Below are 23863 nucleotides of genomic sequence, written 5' to 3'. Positions count from 1 at the left end.
TGTGTTCTTCTCCTGGAAATAAAGGACTACAGCACCCGGCATGTATTGGGGGAATGGTCTTGTTTCCGGTTGGGAGTCCTGGAGATGGGGAGTGAAGGACTAGTGCATTGATGGGTTGGAATGTCGGAGTCGGTGTAATGTAAAAGTAGTTAGGTTGTTTCCTTTCATACTTGCGAGGTTAACAGCCAGCAGGCTGAGGATGGCTGGAAGATGCTATGGTTGCGCGTCTAAATTCACTCTCCTGAGGAAAGAGGCAAGTTCGTGTTCTCCCCAAAACAGGGGGCCTGTTTGTGTAAAACTTTGCAGCAATTCACACCAGTCAGTGAACGTTTTCTATCAATCTGTCATCGAAGTGGTTGATGTTCTTTTTAGGTTGGTAGAGTTCCAAGGAGTGTTTGCGTACAGTTCTGGTCGCTGCATTATAGGAAGGACGTAGAATCATTGGAAAGGGTGCAGAGGCAATTTGACGTTTTGGACAAAAGTCCTTCATCAAGAATGGAGGAAGATCGCCTCATCTTCCATCCCGGAACCCTCCAATCCGGTGGTATCAATGTGGATTTCACCACTTTCCTCATTTCCCCTCCCCCCACCTTACCCCAGTTCCAACCTTGCAGCTCAGTACCATCCACGTGACCCATTCCATCTTCCCTCCCAACTATCTGCTCCATCTCCCCCTCTAACTTATCACCTTTATCGCTATCTTCATCCACCTATTGCACTTTCAGCTACCTTTGCCCCCTCCCCTCCCATTTATCTCTCCACCCCTGACGGTCCCAGCCTCATTTCTGATGAAAGGTTTTGTCTGAAATGATTTTCCTGCTCCTTGGATGCTGCCTGACCAGCTGTGCTTTTCCAGCACCACACTCTTGGCTCTAATCTCCAGCATCTGCAGTACTCACTTTTTTGCCTGCAGTGATTTACCAGGATGTTACCTGGTATGGAGGGAAGGTCTTATGAGGGACTTGAGACTGTTTTCCTTAGAGAGGAGAAGGTTAAGAGGTGACTTAATAGAGATGTACAAAATGATCAGAAGATTAGCTAGGATGGACAGTGACAGCCTTTTTCCTTGGATGGTGATGGCTAGCACAAGGGGATGTAGCTTTAAATTGAATGGTGATAGAAAAAGGACAGATATCAGAGGTAGGTTCTTTACTCAGGGTGTGGAATGCCTGCAACAGTAGTAGACCTACCAACATTAAGGGCATTTAAAATGGTCATTGGATAAACACATGGATGATAATGGAATAGTGTAGGTTAACTGGGCTCTAGAGTGGTGTCATATGTTGGTGCAACATTAAGGGATGAAGGGCTGTTCTATGACCATATTTATTAAACAGGCTACTTATATTGTGGAAAATAATCAGATTTATCCTGACTGAAAAGGCTGCAATATTATGATGCATGTTCTTATTTAATTTGATCAAATGGAAATAAACTGTTTGTTTCAAAATTCTGTGTGCTAGGGTAAATCGTTGGGGATGGAGGTGGATGGGCTTGTCAGCCAACATGGGCATGTTTAAGTTTATGATGTTTGAGACTAATATGCTATTTGAACACTTGAGGCTAGAGGTATCAAAAGCATAGTACCGGTTGGGTTGGATTTTCATAGAGGTGAAAACCAACAGTTTTGATGAATTGATTACCCTAAAGCTGGCCTGCCGTTTGAACATTGCATGAGGATTTCTCAAGGCTTGGGTGACTGGCTGGAGAAGGGAAGGAATACTGATCAAGAGAGAGATTGTAGAACGGAAAGTAATGTCCTTGATTTGCTTGATATGATGAACAATCTTAAATCTTGTGAGGTGTTTAAATCTGAGTTTATTTAGATGATAACTGTAACACTTAAGAATATTATAGTGCATTTAATAAATGCACTGTTTGTCTGGTCTTGAATCACAACCAGAAATTTTTTTTTTTTAGATTAGATTACTTAGTGTGGAAACAGGCCCTTCAGCCCAACAAGTCCACACCGACCTGCTGAAGCGCAACCCACCCATGCCCCTACATTTACCCCTTACCTAACACTACGGGCAATTTAGCACAGCCAGTTCACCTGACCCGCACATCTTTGGACTGTGGGAGGAAACCGGAGCACCCGGAGGAAACCCACGCAGACACGGGGAGAACATGCAAACTCCACACAGTCAGTCGCCTGAGTCGGGAATTGAACCCGGGTCTCAGGTGCTGTGAGACAGCAGTGCTAACCACTGTGCCACCATGCCGCCCTTAATGGATGCTTCAACTATACAGTTTGTTGTTTTAGTGCAGCAGCTGAGATTTTGAAAGGGGAATAAACCTCTCCCTTCCTGGTTACCTCTGATAGAAAGTCCAAAAGAGTAGGGATTAGCAACCAAAAGAGAAAATGCTGGAAAATCTCAGCAGGTCTGGCAGCATCTGTAAGGAGAGAAAAGAGCTGATGTTTTGATTCTAACTAACCCTTTGTCAAAGCTGAGTGGGTATTAGCTGTGGGTGGGACTGGGATTTGTAGAATCTCACTGGGATCAGAATCAGCTGTGGTGTTCTCCAAAACACATCAGGTGAACCTGAGGAAGTAAATTTCTAAATTTCTACTTTCCATGGCTAAGTCAAAACTTTAAAAAAGCTAAATGTTTGTTTATCTGATCTAGTATTTTCGTTGAGTCAGGTTTACTGCATGGAAAGAGACACTTTGACCCAACTTGTATATGCCGTCTGGTTTTCACAATTAAACTAGTCCCATTTGCCTGCATATCATCCATTTCCCTCCATATCTATAACATCTGTATGTCTGTCCAAATGTTTCTTAAATGAAATTGTATTCACTTCCACCACTATCTCTCGCAGCCCGTTCTAGGCACTCTCTGGAAGCTTTTGTATTTCTCCCATTAAACCTATGCCCTCTAGTTTTAGACTCCCCTGCCAAGGGGAAAGGCTGTTGGCGATCTACCTTATCTACACCTCCCATGATTTTATAGACCTCTATAAAGTCACCCCTCAGATACCTATGCTCCAGGCGATTTTAAAAAAATCCCAACCTATCCAGCCTTTCCCTTTTAACTCTAAACTTTCCTTTGTACGTGAGCTCTGAGGAAGGGTCGCTGGACCTGAAATGTTAACTGTTATTTCTCTCCACAGATGCTGCCAGACCTGCTGAGCTTTTGCAGCAATTTGTTTTTGTTGTCATAAATATTCTCTGACAGAGTGATGCAAGTTGAAGCTGTGAGCTGTGTTTAAGGCTGCCTATACAAAAGCTTCATCCAGACTAATAGTACAACCCTCTATACACTGAATTGGAAATTCATGCTTTTTTTTTGTATGCTCATCAGATTAGTTAAAAAACATTAAATGAAATATCGCCAGTTTGAAATGATCAGGCTTCTTCACTTCAGGAGTCCATAGAAAAGCAATCATCGTGATAACCTTCAGCTGTCAAGTTTCTCCTTAAACAACTCTGACTCCAACCAGAATGTTATGGTTGAATTTGCCGAGGTGTCCCATAATACCAAAGCAGTCAAATCGATACAAACACAAACCAGTATCAGTGCAAAACTGTCCCAACTTCATTAGGAACAAATTTACAATGATTTTCAATACTAAACATACTATTTTTAATACTATTTGGCCTCTTATGGTTACGATACTTCCCAAGTCTCTTGTAAATGTATATAGTGTCTCTGTCTCTGGGTCTGTGAATCTGCTTTCTCTTGCGCTCTCTGTTCTATCTGGATGGTCAGCTGGTCTCTTTGGAAAGCCTCAAGATTCCAAGAGAGGTCTGCAGGTGAACTGTGTTTTTATACCTTTTTAGATTCATTTTTTCTGGAAATTTCCATAATTCTAGCGAATCAGGGAGATACGCTTAATAGTTTGAAACAGAATCAATCATTTGGATGGCATGATACTGTTCATTTCTTTTTTCAGCAGGACCAGACTTCTGTTTGGTCCCTCCTTTGTTTGGTGGATAAGTTGTTACGGGCATGTCTGTCCAGGAAAATATTGCGTTTTACAGTAAGCTAATGTCACTAGCATCTAGCTGCTGTTTGCACGGTGTCTGGTGTGTGAGTTTTGTGATTTCAGAGTTTAACTTGGCTAATGCACCCAGCATCCCTTGCTGTTTGGCCAAGTTAGCAATCTATCTGTGTTTTTGCAGCCTGAAGGTTTCTACACTTCCAGTATAAATTATCTTTGTGAAACATAAAGAAGATGTTGGTGGATCATGTAGCTTGCCTCAAACAAACAATCTCTTGTCTTCCTGAGTCTGTGAATTGAATCACTGTCTTTGAAAACCTGATGAATGCATCCGTGCCTGTTCTTTTTAATCTGTGTTTACAAACCAAGACTTTTGGCCTGAGGACCTCATTGGGGGTGTGCAAGACAAAACACCTCCAGAAACATTGGAATGAAGACGGCAAAACAATTTTCTAATTGTCAATCAGTCTTTATTTTGAGGGACAATAACAAAAGCCTGGCCTTTCCTAGAAAAATGTGTGAATTTTCAACTTCAAACAATTTTATTGTGCTAGCAGGTGGGACTAGTTTCGGTTGGGTTATCTGGTCAGCATGGACAAGTTGGACCGAAGGGTCTCTTTCTGTGATGTACATCTCTATGACTCTAAACTGTAACCTTGAAATAAATTGTTTCCTCAATTTTCTCTAGAACATTGCCACATATTGTGATTTTTCACAATACCAATTTAAAATAAAGCCAGTGTATGGACTGTCTGCTCTGTACTGTTGGAATACTGACATTAACTCAACAAAGGTTTACTGGAAGCAGGAGTTGCAGAAAGAGGAATTGTCAGTAGGCAAGTGAAGGTGTTGATAGCTTTAAGCTATCTGGGAGTACTGGTACTACTGATAATCAGACACAGCAATATTCAAATGTTGAGAAACCAAAAGATTAGTGCAGAATCAGACCCTTTTGCTTTTCACTTTCTCCTCTATCTAGTATTCCCCCAACATCTTGCCCTTGTTCTTTCCTCCCTTATTCACCCCATTACAATGCAGTTGTATTGAGGTATTCTTGCACCTCCAGAACCTGCTTCAATTTACCCTTCTGCAATGTTAAACTTGTATGTGACAATGCCAACCTTTCCTGAAGGTGTTCTTTTTTTCTTGAGGAGGAAAACCTATAAAGCAGGTAACAATGTACTGAGCTTAATCTTTTTCTCAGCACTTGACAGATTTTTTCTTTACACTAATTGTCTTTCATATATGCAAAGATTCTATTGAGTGACAAATTTTTTATTAAGATTGATGAAATTTTATTTCTCCCAAGCTTTCAGTCGTCTGTCAAGACTCGGTAGGTGACTTATTTGCACAATTGTTTCAGTATTCTTTTGCATTTGATTGGTGCGGATGCTAGTTCATCTAGTCACTTCTGTCTACTGAAATCGTCAACCTCCTAAGAAGTGTTCGGTGTCCATCTGAGAACAAGGCAAGTTAAGGCATACTGCAAGGTCATATGCCACATAAGTGTAACAATGGTTGGTGTTGTCCTGGATGAAACAACAGTGTGACACAGAAGACGGAGCATCTAGGTCAGTGCTCTCATGTTCCCATATACACCCAAATTACTTGGCTGCTGTGTTAATATCAAGCAGGACCAGTATGGTGCACAAGTGTAATTTGTGAAACACATTTATTCTCTAACAGGCCGAGCACACAGTATAATACACCGTCTAGGTATCTTTCATGTACATTTCAACCAGTGTTGTGTGGTGGTTTACTTGTTGACACTGCATCATTGAGCTCCCAATTCTTTATGCGTCGCTTTGGAGTATCAAAATAAGGAAGTTTTGCTATAAATATAGAAGTCAGTCCACACCTGGAATACTGTGAATAATCTTTATTCCTTCCTGAAAGGGAAGATGGAGTAGAATTGGATACAGTCCAGAGATGGTTAACAACATTGATCCAGCATACGGCGAAGTTTTTGTAACAGGAAGAGTTTGAGTATGTTTGGCTTGTACTCATTTGAATTTGGAAGAAAACGTGCTGACTTTATCAAAATGTATAAGGAGGCTTGACAGGATAGCTGCTGGGAGATTGTTTCCCCTAGGGAAAGTCGAGGACAAGAGCTATAATCTCAGTAAAGGCAGAGATGAGAAAGGACTTCTTCTCTTAGAGAGTAGTATATCTCTAGAATTCTTTACCATGAAGGGTTGTGGAAGCTGGTCCATTCACTATATTTTTAGCTGAGGGAGACTGACTGACTGACTGATTTTATTTTTAAATAGTAAGGGAATCGAGAGGTATGGGGGAAAATAGCAAGAAAGTGGAGTTGAGAAACACCAAATGAGTCTTGAATCTCACTGAATAATGTAGCAAACTAGATGGGCCAAATGACCTACTTCTGCATTTGGACATTATAGCTCATCTGGGCTGAGAATGTCCCATGCACTGATTGCCAACAACACCATCAGATCTAGGGAGAAGCAGTCACTAAGGATAGGATTCATTACTGCAGAAATGCACTGTGGTTGATTATTGAGCTGGAAGTTGCTGTTCAAGCTCACATACTTTAATCAACACAACCTGTTTATCCAAAACGCACTGACTGAACAATTTTGTCAGTAAGCCAATTTTAAAAACACAATTAACATCACCTTTTGTTTTGTGGAACTGGGAAAATATTCTGGGCTTAATTTCCATCCTAACCTTCACTTGTACCTGGCATCTTATCACTGGCCGCAGTGGATACGTATTTAATTATTTAAGGTGTATTTAAAATATTTAAACATACTTGTCAACAATCCAGCTCCTTTCTTCTCTGTAATGTTGTCTTACCCTACATTTACCTCAGCTCAATTTTCTGCAATTCCATTGATATTTATGCAATGCATATTCTTACCCCTTCTGCATTACTGATTTTAATTCCTCCATAATTGGGGCCGTGTCTTTAGTTGCCAAGGGCTTAAGCTAATGTATTCCCTCCCTACCCTGCTTAAAGCCGCCTTTAAAATCCTCCCAGCTCCATGTACACCCCTGCTGCTTAATTTTCCTTCACTAATAAGAATCTATCACATTCTGGTTCAAAATTAATGATTTTAGCAGTAGTGTTCCAAACTTTATTACCATTTGCGTGAAGAAATGTTTTCTAATTTTCACTTCTACTTCCAAGTTTGAGATTACATCCTCTGCTGCTATATTTCCCAACTAAAGGAAATCATTTCTTCCAGTCAAACCTATCTATTCTGTTAATAATTGACTGTTTTGATCAAACCTTCCTTTTAACCTCTAAGTTCCAGGGAATATAACACTAGGATATTTAACCTCTCCTTCTAGCTGAACTCTCAGTTGTAATATCTTTCCAGTAAACGTACAGTGTAGTCCTTTTGAGGCCAGTTTATCCTTTATAAGATGTGGAGCACAGAACTGCTCAGTTTTCCAGGTATGATCAGACCAGAGCTTTATGCAGCTGACATATGATTTCTACTTCCTTGTATTCTGTTGCCCTCTTAAACGCCAGTATTCTCTTCACTTTTTTAAATTGTTTTCTGTACTGGCTTGTGATATTTTTATAGGTAAAAACAATGACTGCAGATGCTGGAAACCAGATTCTGGATTAGTGGTGCTGGAAGAGCACAGCAGTTCAGGCAGCATCTGAGGAGCAGTGATATTTTTATTATGAGTACCTTGACATTGAAAACTCTTTGACCTTCACTGTTTCTAGCTTTCCACCATTAAGAAAACATCCTGTTCCATTTTTCGTTAGGTTCAAGTTGGATGACCTGACATTGAAATCAATCTATTACAGCTTTGCTTATTCAATTTTTAAATATAACTATACACTTACGATAGTGCCTATCTTTGTCACTGATAAAATATCCCATTACAATTTGTGTTAAATTTCACCTGCCACTTGCCCACCCGTTCAACCAACCTGTTTATGGGTCATAATGCTTACAAGTCCATTCATTTTGAAATATAAATTAAAATACATGTAAATATTACAGATCAAGGAATGATCCGCCCCATCACCCTCCCCACACCATCCCCACCGACCCCGACCCCGACCCACAAACCACCTTCCCCAGGTTTGAAAATCAACCAATCACCACTGCTCTTTCCTGTAGTTTTCCATATTTGTATCTTTGCTGCCATTGTTTCTTCAACTTTGTGCAGCCTGTTTTATTTAAAATCAACCATTTTGCTATTTTATTGTCAATTTATGTACATCTGTGCGTTTGATCCTTGATGGATACAGCATCGCATAAATCCTGTACCTAATAGCTTCAGAGAGCAAGTTGCTGCTGAACTTTGTACACACCATGCCGCTGTTTCAGTCAGAATGTGTCACTTTACCTCAACTAACACCTTGTTTGGTTAGCCATTAGGATTCACAGTGTTATTCTTGTCTTTGTAGACATAAGCACATCTCCTATCCAGGCAAATTCTGTTTCATATTGGCAATAAACACTTTGAATCTTGAGTGGGATAGCGAGCCTTCTGAGTTTGAAGGCCTCGTTTATAGCCTGTAAACACAGCTTTGCACCACAAGCTAGCCGGCATTGAAAGAGCGCTTAGGGCAGCTGGATAGCCTGGCCAAATAGCCAGTGTGCTTGGAAGTTCCATATACACATTGGCCACATTTTTATCATCAGACCTCTCTATTATGTCATCGAAAAACTCAATCAAATTAATCAGTCATGATTTACTTATTATAATTCTGTTCTGGCTTTCTTTGATCTGCATTTGTCTAAGTGACTCTTAATTTTGACCTTTTATTAGTATTTCTGAAAGCTTTGCCTCCTCTATGGTTAAACTGACTGGCTGCTGTTGCTGGGTTTATCCTAGCACCTTTCCGGAATGAGGACATAATATTTGCAATGTTCCAGTTATCTGATACCATCCCTGTAAATGAGGTCCTAGTGACTTATCTAATGTATTTTTCTTTTTAAATTTTGGCAGCTTGGGTGCAAGAACTGCGGCCATGCGTATTGTTCATCATGTCTCAGCTATAGCACCTTAGTCCCTCGTTGTGGGAATACACAGCAAAAGGTCTGCAGGCAGTGCCATGGAACTCTCACAAGGTATTCACGAGTTACTGAGATCATACGTGTGTAGTAGCATGAGCCACATCTCTCCATAACAATATAAAACCTGAACAATCAAGGAAGTTAATCAACTATTCTCATTCATGGTGACACCACAGCACAACCTAATGGTGACACAGCAGAATAGTGAGACACAAAGAGAGAACTGAGAAATAAGTTGTGTAAATATCTGAAGAAGAGTCATTTTGGACTTGAAACATTAACTCTATTCTCTCTCCACAGATGCAGCCAGACCTGCTGAGTTCTCCAGCACTCTGTGTTTGTTTCAAATTTCCAGCATCCACAGTATTTTGTATTTATGTATGTTGTGTGTTGGAAGGTAAAGTTAAGCTAATAACCTCCTATCTCTTTCCTGTTTAGCACAGACAGGACAGAACAAGAAATGAAATAATGTAGTTTAGCTTGTCGGTACTTAAGTTACAATTTTGTCTCTATCACCCAACTATCCAAATACTTGCAGATGAATGATAAATGGTGGATTTTACATTACGGCAGCATGACTATGTGAATGTATTATTGCTGGCTTATGTTGGTACCTGTTATAATCAGGCTAGTGTTTCTGATTGATGCTTCAGTATGTTCCAACTGTTCTATAGGTTCCAATCATATCTTTATGCAGTGAAAGGGGAGACATTGTTTGGCAGGCACAGAAGGTTAGCTTTGTTCTGTGATTTCACCCTTTGGACTCAGCAGTAGTCCATAAGATATGAAGATGCAAAAATGGAGCAGGGAGAAAATAGAATCTTTGAAGAAAATATTTGTTTATTCTTTCACAGATCTGGGAAACAGGACAATGCTGCAAAATGGTCTCCACCAGAGAATTACAAAAAGTGAGTAGTTGATTGTCAATTCTACACTGGCAAATTGTATTTGTTACTGTCAAGTTATAAGTTCCATCACCACCATTGTGGAACTTGAACTGAACAACCTTGATAAGAAACAAAATTAGGAACATCTGAAAGGGAAAACTGAATGGTTTGCTGATTAAAGGAGCAGTTATACGTGATTTAATACATATTCACTTTTTAGTTATCTTCTGGCTGATCTGTACCTCCTGTTACCCACTTTTTAATCTAAATCCCTGTCTAAGATTTTTAAATGGAATTGGAAACTGATGAAGTTTGGAACTCAGCAACATGTGAATGCCGCAATTTTAAAGTTTTCCTGAGTTTAACATGTAGAATTTGTCCTGCATTTGTCTGTCTGTCCCTCCTGTGTTTAAAGTGATACAATGCTAATGTTGATTTGTGTCTCTTTTTTTGTATGTGTTTCACTCTGTGTTTGTTTGTTTGTGTGTGTGTGTGTGTGTGTGTGTGTGTGTGTGTGTGTGTGTGTCTATCCCTGCCTGCCGTGGGACACACTTTGTCTTGGATTGAAGTTGAAATGAATGAAAGAGTGATGAACAAAGGCTCAGAATCTCAGGCTCTTGCTCTCAGTTCCTCTTGTGCTTCATGTAATGCTCCCTATGCTACTGCCCAAGTGGTAAATTTTCTTTGGGAAACAGTCAATTCCAGTGAATCTCTCAGGCTGCACAGTTGTTTCGTTCTTTGAACAATGTCTTTGGAGAAATGGAGCAGTTTTGTCCGGTCACTTTCATCTGATTACTTTTGAGATATGAGCAGGAGATTAACATACCCAGTGCTAGTCTCACCACTTCCATTTTTAATTTCTTTTCAGAGAAGATTACAAATTCATAGAATCCCTACAGTATGGAAAGAGGGTATTTGGCCCAACAAGTCCACAGCGACTCTCTGAGGAGCATCCCATCCAGATCCTTGCTTTCCCCTCCTTTCCCTGCTCCCCCGCCTTCCCTCAGAAAAAAAGTCCCTGTAACCCTGCATGTCTTATGGTTAATCCACCCAACCTACATGTCTCTGGACGCTGTGGGCAATTTAGCATGGCCAGTCCACCTAACCTGCACATCTTTAGATTGTGTGAGGAAACTGGAGCACGCAGAGGAAACTCACGCAGAGATGGGGAGAATTTGCAAACTCCATGGTGTCTTACTGGGACTGGAATTGAACCTGGGTCCCTGTGAGGCAGCAGCACTAACTACTGGCTACCGTGCTGTGCTGCCCTAAATTGCAGACACTGTAACAAATTCACCTTGTCTCCTTACAAAATGGTTTACTTGGAGTTGCCTGAATAGAGTTGCAGTGGAGATACTCAATTTTAATGTGTATAATGTTAAGAATACTGCCCAAAGACAAATAACTGTGGGCTAGATAACTACAAATAACTATAAAAATACCTTAGAGGAAATGAAAATATTTCTTTACATGAGCATCTTCCACTCTGTGGGACCTCAGTAACAATTACAATTCTCTCCACACAAGTCATGTGTGTGCATTTTCAGACAGACTGTTAATAGCTTCCACAAATAAAACTCACCTTTTGAAAATGCAGGAATGTATGAATGGAAACCGCTATTGATGTGCTTCCCAATGCCCCTATAACGCTTTGTTCTGGGTCTCTAATCTAGGCGAGTAGCTGCTCTGGAAGCTAAACAACAGGAACAAACAGCAGCCAACAAAGCGGGTAGTCACACACCAAGCATGAAGTATCTAGGTCTATCAAAAGAGGACCAAGCCATTGCTGAGCGACTGGAGAAGTTAAAGGAAGAAACCAAACTGAGTGAGTGATCATTTTTAATCAGAACAATTTCACTGCATACAACAGAAGTCAAGGAAGCAGGGAGTGGGGATAAAAGGGTCCTTCTCTGGATGGCAACCAGTGACAAGTGGTGTTCCACAAGGGTCAGTGTTGGGATCGTAACTTTTCACTTTATACATTAAGGATCTGTACGCAAGAGCTGAGGACAATCTGGCTAAGTTTACGGACGATGCAAGGATAGGTAGAGGGACAGGTAGCATTGAGGAGGCGGGGAGGTTGCAGAAAGATTTGGACAGTGCGCCAAGATGGAATACAATGTGGGAAAGTGTGAGATCATGCACTTTGATAGAAAGAATAGAGGCATGGAGTATTTTCTAAATAGGGAGTATATTCAGAAGTCTGAAGTGCAAAGAGACTTGGGAGTTCTATTCCAGGATTCTATCAGGTTGAGTCAGTAGTTAGGAAGGCAAATGCAATGATAACATTTATTTTGAGAGGATTTGAATATAAAAGCAGGGATATACTTGTAAGGCTGTATAGGGTTCTGGTCAGATCACATTTGGCATATTGTGCAGAGTTTTGGGCCCCATATCTCAGGAAGGATGTACTGGCCCTGAAGCGTATTCAGTGGAGGTTCACGAGAATGGTCCCGGAAATGAAAAGCTTAACATATGAGGAACATTTGAGGTCTCTGGATTTATAGTTGATGGAGTTTAGAAGGATGAAGGGGATCTAATTGAAACATACAGACTAGTAAATGGCCTGGGCAGAGTAGATATTGGAAAGATGTTTCTATTGGTAGGAGAGACTAGGACCTGAGAGCACAGCCTTAGAGTAAAGACCTTTTAGAACAGAGATGAAGAAAAACTTCTTCAGCCAGAGAGTGATGAATCTATGGAATTAATTGTCATAGAAGGCTGTGGAAGCCAGGTCATTGAGTATATTTAAGACTGAGTTAAGATAAGTTCTTGAGTATCAAGGGGATCAAAGGTTACAGGGAGAAAGTGGGAGAATGGGGTTGAGAATCTTATTCCCCATGATTGAATGGAGGAGCAGACTCGATGGGCTGAATGGCCTAATTTCTGTTCCTATGTCTTATGGTCTTTATAGAACTTTTTAGTTGAGCCTGGTAAGTAGTCCAGGCCAATATGTACTACTGAAAGAGTTGCATTGTCTGAGGTGTTACAGATTGGAGGCTGAAAAATATTATACACTGTTTAAAATATGAGGATTTTTGAGTGTGTTGTGATCAACATTGCTTTCCTCAATTCTGGATTAACTGGTTGGTGAGCTCAGTTGGTTGGATGGCTGGTTTGTGATGCACAGTAACACCAATAGCATGGGTTCAATTCCTGCACTGGCTGAGGACTGAAGGACTATTAACCTCTGAGGTGTGATGACCGTCTGGTTAAACCACCACCAGTCATTTCTCTGTAATGGGAGAGTTCACCTATGGTCTCACAGGATCATGATAACATTATGTTTATCTTTAGATTGAGGTTCAGACACATCTCAAATCTGGAAGCCTGTATTTTTAATATTTACTATTTGCTAATGAAATGTACCTAGTCACTTGTAATTTATATTGGTATAGGTGATTTTGTAAGCAGAATGCAGAATGGTGCAACTTGTTCCCTCTAGGTTGAGGATACATGGGTGTATGCATATGTCATTTTTCGAGCAGGTGGGTTAACAAAAATTATTTAACCTACAACACCTGTCATTTATCCTTGCTATTTGTAGAATTTTTCTGGGTACGGAGCAGCCAGTATTTTGCATTCCGTAACATTAGTGATTATTCTTCAGACTAACTCATTACATATTGAGCAGGAGACATTGTGGTTTATGATACAAGCCATTTTTCTTGTTTAAATTGGATATGGCAGCGAGAGGTGATCAATTCAAAATATGTGAGTCATGAGTATCACTTTTCCTGATTTCTGCTTTCACTGTGTCCCCAAACTGTCTTGGGCCAATTGGAGACTTACATTTACACTCCCCCAGTGATAACTTGTGGGAACCAGTGAAGGGACGCAATTTGTGCCCTTTACATGACAAATCAGCGATGTTGCTTACCTGCTATGTTTGCTGGGAAACAATCACAGCATCCAACACGTGGGAAAAGTAGTTAAGAGTCTGGAAGAATAGAAAACTCCTCAGTGTGTAATGCAACTTTCTTATCATCCTTCAAGGTTTTGCAAGGTGTATAATAACAAAGTTCCTGGAAGTACCATCCCCAACAGTGGTGAATAAATCTAGAACATTCAATCTTTTTTTTGGAATTGGTTGTTCCCAGTGATAAAAAGCTGGGTAACTGGACAAAACACATGTGAAGTAATTTCCTGAAGAATTCATGCCAAGGTGAAATTTGCTTTTGCCTACAGAAGTTGTTGCAGCCTGATTTGCAATGTTTGAGTGGAGGGTAGAAGCAAACTCAATAATACCTTTCTGAAAGGGGAGAATTTGCAATGTGTTCAAGGAAGTTGACCTTGGAGCAATCGGCAAATTGAAGTTGCCTTCTGTTAATTAAACCAAACACCCACCCTTGCCTTGTAATCTGTTAAAATATGAGTGATAGAGAACTCCCAAATTTGAAGATAATAATATCAGTTCATGTTTTTTACTCTGAAAGTGAACATTAAAAAACAATTAAGCACAATTCTAAGACCCCCCTTTTTTCTTAACTGCTTATTATCTGCCTCAAACTCCATAACAATACACTGTTCCAATTAGACCCTTTTTAAAAGTACATCAAGTTAATCTCAAAACCACACAGCCACTGCCATCTTCAGTGTCTTTCTTCTTCTGGCTGAAGATTTCCCTGGGTTGTCATCTTTCTTCCACGTGGCAAAGTCCTGATGTCATAGTTTGTTTGGTGCTTTTGGCAAGCGATGAAGCTGACTCTCATCATCTTGGGACTGGCACAGACAGTGAAATGTTTTAAAATGTAGTCACTGTTGTAACCTTTACAAATCACCCTGAAATTCCCTTCATTCAAATTGAATCAACCCTTAAGCTGGAACATTTTGCTGACAGTGTCTGGAAAAATGTTCTTCTTTGCTGCGACTTTTACAAAATTCAAGAATAGAAATCAGGAGAAACAAAATTGAATATGATCATGACATGAAAACTTACAGATGATCCATTTGGACTGGTCCTCACCTAGAATGCTAAAAATGTTGCAACCCTTAGATAGGGAATGGATTGGATCACTCCCTGGTTCCACGTTGTTTTCCATGCCATAACATGTTCCTTTTTGTTGCAGAATCTATACCTTCTCAGCAGGAGATTGAAATGCGATTGGCCGCACTAAAGAAGGACCCTCAGCGACCTATACTCTCCACAGCAGAGATGGAGGACAGATTAGCTCTGTTAAAGGGTCAGCCACCACCTTCCAAAGCGCCCAGACCTGTAAGGGCCTAGTCTTTTCTTCCACTGTTCTAAAAAGTTACAAACAGGAATTGCTTTGAGTCTGGAATGAATTTTGCTAGAGACCGAATGAAAACAGTATGATATAGTTGTGTGAACATAGTGAAATTTCCACAAATGCCATTGCCTTTGATCATTTCCTGAAGTTTTGCTTATTGGAGTAGTGGAAAATGCATTGCAAGCTATGAATTGTTAATGTTTTTGCTTCAGTGTTATAAAGATTAGTTCAGAAAAATGAATTTCCTTCAACTTAAAAAATCACATTGCTTAATTTTCTAAATTGTTAAATTTCCTGAGTAATTGAGGCAAAATTTAACAAATGCGTTCTTAGTTTTGATTAAACGTGGATGTGACAAGTTTGTCCTTCTTAAATAGCAAGTCTGATAAGAGTTGAGTCCAAAGCCAAGTTCTTGTAGGTTTCAGATCTTCTTACTGGTGGCAAAATCTCCAGATTCTGTCAACTTCTAAGTATAGCCTTGCTTCTTGTGTCAAACCTTAGAGCGGTAAACCCAGAAAATGCTGGAGAAACTCAGCAGGTCTGGCAGCATTTGTGCAGAGAAACAGGAGTTAATGTTAAAATGCTAGTTTCTTCAGCATTTTGTTTTCCTTAGTTTTACAGTACTACAAGATTTTGGTTTTATTTAAGCTTAAAGAGATTCTTTTCTTCAACAACTTAGTATGACATTCATCTGTTTACCTTTGTAATTAGTAATGTATTCTATTTTGCACTGAAGCTTTACACTCATTGGTCAGACATAGCTCCTGAACTTCTGCAGGATTTGCCTTTTTCCCAGTCCAAGCATCCTTTGGACTGTCCTGGACTAGAATCATAGAGTTGAACAGCACTGAAACAGACTCTTTAGTCCAGATCATCCATACTGATCAGATATCCTAAATTAATCTAGTCCTGTTTGCCAGAATTTAGCCCATATCCCTTTAAATATTTCCTATTCATGTAACTACCCAGATTATCAGGTTAATGCTGACTGAGCAGTTGTATATCAAGGACTGGGTTAAGAATGTTCATTTTCACACAAAGTTCTTCAATCGCAATTCATAATGAGGCTTTCATCCCAACAGCCTAAATAGAGGCCAGTTTCACAGCTTTGCCTATCATATCCCAAGTTCACTTTCTTAGCTGTCTACAAGTTCCAGTTGCAAGTTAAGCTGAAGTCTGTTTGTTTATTTTTACTGTTGTAGAGTTATCAGGGTCCTGATACTAGGACTCAGACGGAACAAGTCAATGACCTCTTCAAACAAATGTCAGAAGAAGCAGCCTTAGATCAAAAGTACGGCCCTGGCCTTGAAGGCAAGTTTTAAGAAAAATCTTCTGTTCAGTCTTTTCCTGTGCCTTTCTTTTGAGTTTCTTGAATTCCAAAAGTCTGAGGGTGTCAATGAAATGGCCACTCATAAAACCAATGAGGATTCAGGAGAAAGTTCTTTAACCAGGGAACACTCAAGATTGTCAAAGATGCTGCCATGGGGGTATTTGAAGTGGTTAGCTTGGAGTGTTTATTGGCAGCAAGGTGTTGTGAATGAGGGAGAAAACAATGAAAAATCCGGCTGTAGTAGGTGGGGAAGGACGTTTCCAAGAATAGAACTATTGGACTGTTGCTTACTGGTGCTGTCTAGTCTTTCACAAATTCATTTCAAGAATCCTTTCTCTGTACAAGTTTTTTTTAAAAAAATTCTTAATATTCTCTGCTTGCGAATATGACCAAGGCAGATCGCTATATTCCCTGTCTGAAATCAAGAGAAGCATGAAGAAAGAGCCAGTTTATTCTTGTTGAATGCAAAGAAAAACTGAGCCTAGTTCTCTTACTTGGGACAGTGGAGTTTTACACCCCACCCTCTTTCCCAATGCTCCATGCTGTTGCATGTTAATTGATGCACCATTCTGTCCTAATACTCCCTGCATTTATTATTTTTCATCATTTAATTCCCTTATTGAATGTGTTAGCATACTTACTAGCAATGTCACAGGTGCTAGCAGTCACTGGTCATTATTCATAGTGAATGGCAACTATTTTTCACCAGTGAGCAGCAGTCATCATTGTTGTATGATTTTCTGTGTCTGTTGTTGAGTGGCTGTTAGAAGCTGGAGGCCTAGTTAGTTATTCTTGTTATTATCCTGACCACAGGAATTATTATGTCTAGTTGCAGGGTTCCATTTATTGCCTTTATCTTTTATCAATTAACTGGCACAGACTGAAATAAAACTTGAGTCTTTTCTGGGTTGTATAGCTCAATACTTAACCAGGCAATATATTTTCACATGGGAAAACTTCTAATTTCCTGTAATTCTTTTAATTGGCCATTATGAAACAAGGCACGTGCAATGTTGCACATGCAATATGAACAAAGGAATGGGAATACATTGCCTGCATGTGTTTGTGATCAATTTCTCAATCTATTGTGGTACAATAAGGAGAAACATCTTGGCACAAAGTTTTAGGTGCACTATTCCTAACTATCCTTTGTAACCGAGAACTTGCCCTGCAGAAAGTTGAATATTTGTCAGAACTGGACTTCTGTGCTGAGATTCCTTTACCATTCAGTAAATGTTAAGGGAGGATGCCACTGGGAATCAAAATGTTTGTGTAATCACGGAGAAAAACCAAAGGATGCTGCAAATCCTTTCAGACCTATTATGTTAATTGAACTGTTGACCCAAATCAGAGGAACCTCGATCATCCAAAGGACAGGGCAAGCAGTATTTAGTTTGGTTAATCGAATTCCGGATAACATAATTTAGCCGAGCATCGGGACCTTGCGATCTTGCCGGCTAATCCGACATTCGGATAATTGAATGTTGGATAATCGAGGTTCTTCTGTAAACTGCTTCTGCCTTTTTTTCTGTGGGCAGGTGCACTGGGTATATTGGTACTAAGTTTTGCTTCCATGTCTGATTTCAGGGCACTCTGCATTGGGTTCACAATTGGTTGCACAGTTCCCATCATGTCACAGTACAGTGAATTGGAGTGTAGTGCCTTAACATCAGAAAGAATAACTCCACATATACAGCTCTGTTCATGTAGTATCTTGCTTGGACAATGTGAACCTTGTCTACATCACTCAGCATTGTGAACATTGACCTCAATAGTCATTCATTAACAAAAGCATGAAACAAATGCCTTAATTGCCTTTGGTCACCAGCTTTTCCACTGAGTTGTATGATTACTCGAATGACCTGTTTAAAACAGCCATATTGGCCTGTGTTGAACCCTCTGTGGGTTGTGGTTGGATGCTGCAATTGTACCCCCACCCTCCATAAATCCTTATGGTGACCTATTAAACCCTGCTAAAAAGGACACTTACCTGAGTGCTCAGTGAGGATAATACCTTTTGATTTTAATGACTATTGCAGCAGAAGTGTGCGTACATGCCCATATTTGAACCTTATGTGACAACTGTGTTGGCTGAAAGTCACAGATTCTACACAGGCTAACACACTTGTCTAAAATCTCTAAGCAACAGTTATGTTTGATTATAGATGGTGAGATGAATGACCTGAATAAAGGAATTGATCCACGTAATTTCAACAATGCCACTGACAATAACACCAAAAGCTTTGAGGAAGAGAAGAGTAATCTGCTGGACCAGGCAACAGCGGAGCTGAAGCAGGACAATTTGCACAAGGAGCAAGTTTCAAAGATCTCCCAGAGACTGGCCACACTGAAAGGAGAAGACCCCAAAGCTGGTGAGTGCAGATTGGTTTGGATGAGCTTCTAAAACAAAAAAAATTACTCTTTTGCGTGTGATTGCTACTGGCAATGCCGTTTCTGTCTGAGGCTGAGGAAACAGATTTTTACTTGGGAATGCTGCAAAGTATTTGGAAGGCAGAAGGGTGCGGTTTTTTTGTATCCAGTGACTGAAGCACAGTGAAATGTGGAGGTGCAGGAACAAAGTATTTCCTCTCCCCTGTTCAATTTTCCACAGTGTTCAAGAGCTAATAACCATGTGTGTTTAGACACTCTCTATTGACTAGTTACTCTATCGTATAACGTGCACTTTTCTGTGGGTTATCTGATGGTTTTTAGGTGCTGCTTGTCCATTGCTCTCGTCTGCAAGAGTTGAGTTCAACTAATCCAGTAACAACTGAGAATTTAACCTTGGGTTTACTGCAAAGCTCAAGTTAAAGACACCTAGGAGCATACAATGTAATTTTTTTTTCAATTTGTATTGAATATCTAAATGAAATCACATACAATTATCTAATGTCTAAGACCATTTTACCTGGTCATAATTTATGATAGCTTTGACTATGCAGTCCTAGCTTGAGACAGTGATACATTCAGGTATTTCGTTCAATATGTATGTGAAGGGGATTGACCTTTCCTTTAGGTGTTGGGTCTTCGCATTTCATGGTCAGCTGGTGGATTGCAGTAGTATCTGCTGAGAGAGCCAGACTACTCCACATTTCTACTGCTCCAGGTGGGAGCTGAATATCACTCATTCATTCTGCTCATCTTACACTTAATTCAGCTTATTGGGAAATTCTGCCCTTTACCATAGTGTGCGGAGCAGTACAACATAGGTGAGGATGCACCTTCCTCCAGGTACTGAGAATGGTGTGACATAATCATTGTTGAGGCTCTCAGTCTGCAGTGATCACGCCCAAAGTGCCCTGAACTTGGCCAGAATATCATGGGTATAGTGGCAACAATCCAGTTGCAGACTTAATGATACTGTGCATTGGAGGGTGTCTTTCTGATCATAGTCAGAGGGATTTAAAACAATAGAACTTGAGTGCAATATACCACATTTAGCTGGTCTGAGGACTTATTTTGCAGGTATTTATGTTTGTATTGGGACCTACAACTAATTGCTTCATTGTAAAAAAAACTAAAGTGTTGCTAAAAGGAGGCAAGAGGTTGAAGCATTTCATCTGGCATTGATCAGAACTGGGATGCAAGAAACTGACTTGAAAAAAAGAGCATCTTTTTATGTTGTATGAGAAGAGGGTGCTGATTGGTCAGGCCATCGTTGGCATGGAGATACCTGTCACTCTTAATCCTGAGACCAGTCAGGTAGATTCTGATTAGTCAGGATGTTGCCATAGGGATGCAGTGGAGAGGTGGAAATTTAAAAGCAGAATTCATATGATTCTTGTGCACCACATATTAGTTCAGTGTTCAGAAGCTGTGGTAAAAGTGACATTCACTGAACAGTGAAATTTTGTCAGCAGTGAATTGAGTGATCCAGAATTGAGACTATACTGCTGGGTTAGTGAGTGTGATACCGTCACTGCCAATGTACATTTCTGCAAATACACAAGGACAATGATAAAGACTGTAGTAAATGGATTGCAGACTCATGGATGATTTCTACTTTCTGTCATCATAGCTGTGGATGACTGGAAATATGCTGAGCTGGACAGTGATGAAGAAAATGAAGAGCTGCTTACCCAGCGAATTCTGAAACAGGTCTGATTTGCAGTGTTTTGAGGTAATTTTTTGTGTGTCTTTAAACCTGCAGAAGGGCTCAGTTTAAGTGAGGAATGAAAGATACAGGAGCCAGGCAAGATTTTAAAATTCTTCTCTTTGTTTCCAAATGCATTTGTGGTCTCCTTGCACCTTTAGCAATACAGTAACCCTCTCCTGAAAGATATCCTGCCCATCCCTCATTTTCAGTGCTCAACCTCTTCCACTGCAAGCTAACCTCACCAAGTTTTTTTTATTTGAAACATTTGAACAGCAGAAACTTTCCAACAAGCACCAAGACATGGCTTGGCTGGTGGTGAGAAGGGCTCTGCCTGTGAGATCCTTTATGCACGCCCAGACTCTCAGCCGCACCGCACGCTGCCCTCGAAGCGGCTGCAATGGGGACGAGACTGTCACATACCTCCTTCTGGAATGTGCCTATGCAGAGGAAGTCTGGAGAGGAATGCAGTGGTGTTTGTCGAGGTTCGTCCCGAGCAGCTCCGTGATGCGGGACTCCGTGCTGTACGGTCTGTTCCCCGGGACACACACCGAGACGAACATCAACTGCGCCTGGAGGATCATCAACTCGGTGAAGGATGCTCTCTGGGCTGTCCGAAACCTGTTGATCTTCCAGCTAAAGGAGTTGACCTCAACTGAGTGTTGCAGACTGGCACATTCCAAGGTCCAGGACTACATGTTGAAGGACGCGCTGAAGCTTGGGGCAGCTGCTGCCAAGGCGCAGTGGGGAAAGACCACTGTGTCACGTCTGTCTGCCTAAGAGGAATAGGGCGCCCACGCAGCCATTTGGGCTCTGCTGACGCGTCTCCTAAAAATGTAATCGTACAGACCTGTAAATAGGAATGATTACTCTGTTTCGGTATGCAAAGAAATGGAATGTTTACATATGTATAGCATGTCCAATTGTATAGATCAACAAAGTATTTTATGAATAAAGTATATTTTTGAAATAAAAAAAATTTGAACAGCAGAATCATTGTTAGGTTTCATAAGCACTGTTAGAACAGGTACATTTGTTCATCAATGATTTCCTATAAGCTGCCAATAAATGATCAGTTCCTGTTAAAATCATGTTTTCTGCACACTGAATGCATTCCTTATGCTTCTAGGTTAATGAAGAAATTGCCCTGGATGAAGCAAGTGGTTATAACATCCCTCCAGAGCGACCTAAGCCAGCTCAGGCCACATCGGCTGGGAAGAAGGTAATGTACATAAATGGAAATCAAAGTAAATATATGTTTATCTCTATTACTGATGCTGCTCATCTGTTTGACCAGATTTCGCACTAATTCAGTGTTCCTTTTGATGCTTCTGATGAATTTTCAGCTAAGGTTACATTAGTAATATAGGTGTGAAAAAAAACTTCAGACAGGCAGGAATGATGTTAAATGAAATGAGTTTGCTACTGGAAACTGCCGTAAATCAATGCCATGTGTCAACTGCACAGAACTGCCTCAGTCTTGTCATCAGTTGGCAATACCTGTTTAGACACAGGGCGAGTCTAAGAGCCAGAGGTTTTAGAGACAAGCCAGTTCCCTCTTAACAAATTATTCTTACCAACTGGACTTCCCAACATGCCTGTTGTCCATCTCTCTCAACTACTGCAACCAATTGTTCCTTAACCCATTTTTAGCCCTCCCATCTCCATAACCACCTCCTATTCTATGACCCTTCGAGATGTCTGTACTTGTCCAATTCTGCCTTCTGATATATCCTTGATTTTAATCGCTCCACTATTTGACAGCCATACGTTCAGCTGCTTATGTCCAAAGCTTGTATTAAGTCCTATTCTTTCTCTATCCCCTTTCCATCCTCTCAGGCCCTCTTTAAAACTTGCATCTCATTTCCCTTGTGCGATTTGATACCATTTTATTTATCATCCCACTCCAATAAGGCACCTTTGAATTCTTTACTTTGATAAAGCTGACATATAAATACAGGCTGTTTACTAAAAGTACTTCAGACTTTGTATCTCTCTCTCAGTTGCAGTCGACACCCACAGTGCCAACTGCTGAGGCAACAGACAGTGATGAGGAACTGCCTTGGTGCTGCATCTGCAATAGTGATGCTGTGATCCGTTGTCGTGACTGCGATGGAGACCTCTACTGCCAGAGATGTTTCAGGTAAGAATGATTGTATGTTACACCTCACTTACTGTTCCAAAATGACATGTTGAAACTGCCTACTACTTGTCACCACGATTGAAGAAGCAAAGTCGTTTTATCGTCATTCATTTAGAACTTGTCATAACGGTTGCTGGAATTTAACCATGTTGCTTTCCACGCAACATAAAATCAAGACAGAGACCAATTCTAGTCATTGAAAAGTACTGAGTCAATTGACATGAGCCTTTTTAGCATATTAACCTGAGATATTCTGCTTATACGCAATTTATTTCACTTATTTGCGATCTTTCTTGATAATAAGGTAACTTTGAAACAATTGTTGCATCAATTTATCTCCACAGGGAGGGTCATGATAAATTTGAAAGAAAAGAACACAGAACATCCAAGTACCGTCCACCAAACAAGAAGAAATAACATCCACATCAACATTCTTGTGAAATCTCCCACCATCTGACACTAAGGAAGTTTTATAATCTAGATTTTCACATCTAGTTCAGTGAACACTGATCAAGAACAACTGTGACAGAAATTGCCCCACTCAGCTCCTGACTGAGAAGCATCCAGCGTTGTCTTATTTTTTGCAGGGTTCCTGGGAGTCTGCCGCACCATAACAATTTTTTGTGGATTTTTTTTATGCATGTCCACGGCAACACCTTATCTCGGGACCTCTTCTCATTTAGAAATGTTGTGCATTAACAGATTAAATGATGCTCAGCTTACAATCCTGAATCCAATTTTGAATATGTTAATTAGAGATAAAAGGACACAAGCAGAGGTTTATGTTGGAGCTCACTGAAATCAATGTTGATTAACAGAATGAAATTGTACTATAACTTGACAAATTTAAATATATACACACGATTGAAAATAATGTTTGCCCTCCCTCAGCAGTCATTTGTAACAGACTGATATTTTCTTAATGGAAATAGATTATAACTACGTTTCTTTTTTTTTGAAAGCTACAACGATTTTTAATCCTCAGTCGTCACCATGCTGTGGTCATCTGTTCTCCTTTTCCATGAATACCACTTTCATGACCAACTATTGGGAGAAATGTGCAAATGAGTCTAGTACAATATGACCCCGTCCCTCTGTTTTCATTTCCATTCTGTTCACGTGAACATGTTTGGTTCCTACTTATGCTTTTGCATAGTGCCAGCTGTTGGTGTAATGACCTTCAGTAAGTGGCCAATCCGTCTTGGTCACACTACTTAAATAA

General features: G+C 40.3%; 1 protein-coding gene and 1 pseudogene across 1 annotated transcript; one reads left to right on the top strand and one right to left on the bottom strand.

Moving 5' to 3' along the window:
* Positions 1-61: 61 nt before the first annotated feature.
* zfyve19 (zinc finger, FYVE domain containing 19) lies at positions 62-23366 on the top strand. Its single transcript, XM_060828310.1, has 11 exons — positions 62-253; positions 8890-9011; positions 9812-9865; positions 11518-11669; positions 14914-15059; positions 16278-16386; positions 18571-18777; positions 20424-20503; positions 21628-21720; positions 22502-22641; positions 22986-23366. The coding sequence occupies exons 1-11, from the start codon at positions 200-202 to the stop codon at positions 23056-23058; spliced, it is 1230 nt and encodes a 409-aa protein (XP_060684293.1). The 5' UTR covers positions 62-199; the 3' UTR covers positions 23059-23366.
* On the bottom strand, positions 8132-8490 carry LOC132817860 (large ribosomal subunit protein eL33-like; annotated as a pseudogene).
* Positions 23367-23863: the final 497 nt, after the last annotated feature.

This window comes from Hemiscyllium ocellatum, chromosome 8, assembly GCF_020745735.1.
Source record: "Hemiscyllium ocellatum isolate sHemOce1 chromosome 8, sHemOce1.pat.X.cur, whole genome shotgun sequence".
Lineage (NCBI taxonomy): Eukaryota > Metazoa > Chordata > Chondrichthyes > Orectolobiformes > Hemiscylliidae > Hemiscyllium > Hemiscyllium ocellatum.
This window is presented reverse-complemented; position numbering and strand designations above follow the sequence as displayed.

Bases quoted from the DNA above. Each gene is read 5' to 3' on its own strand.
- zfyve19 (XM_060828310.1), top strand. From the start codon at position 200: ATGGCTGGAAGATGCTATGGTTGCGCGTCTAAATTCACTCTCCTGAGG. The intron at 18,778-20,423 runs GTGAGTGCAGAT...CTGTCATCATAG, and splicing joins AGGAGAAGACCCCAAAGCTG to CTGTGGATGACTGGAAATAT. The intron at 21,721-22,501 runs GTAATGTACATA...TCTCTCTCTCAG, and splicing joins CCACATCGGCTGGGAAGAAG to TTGCAGTCGACACCCACAGT.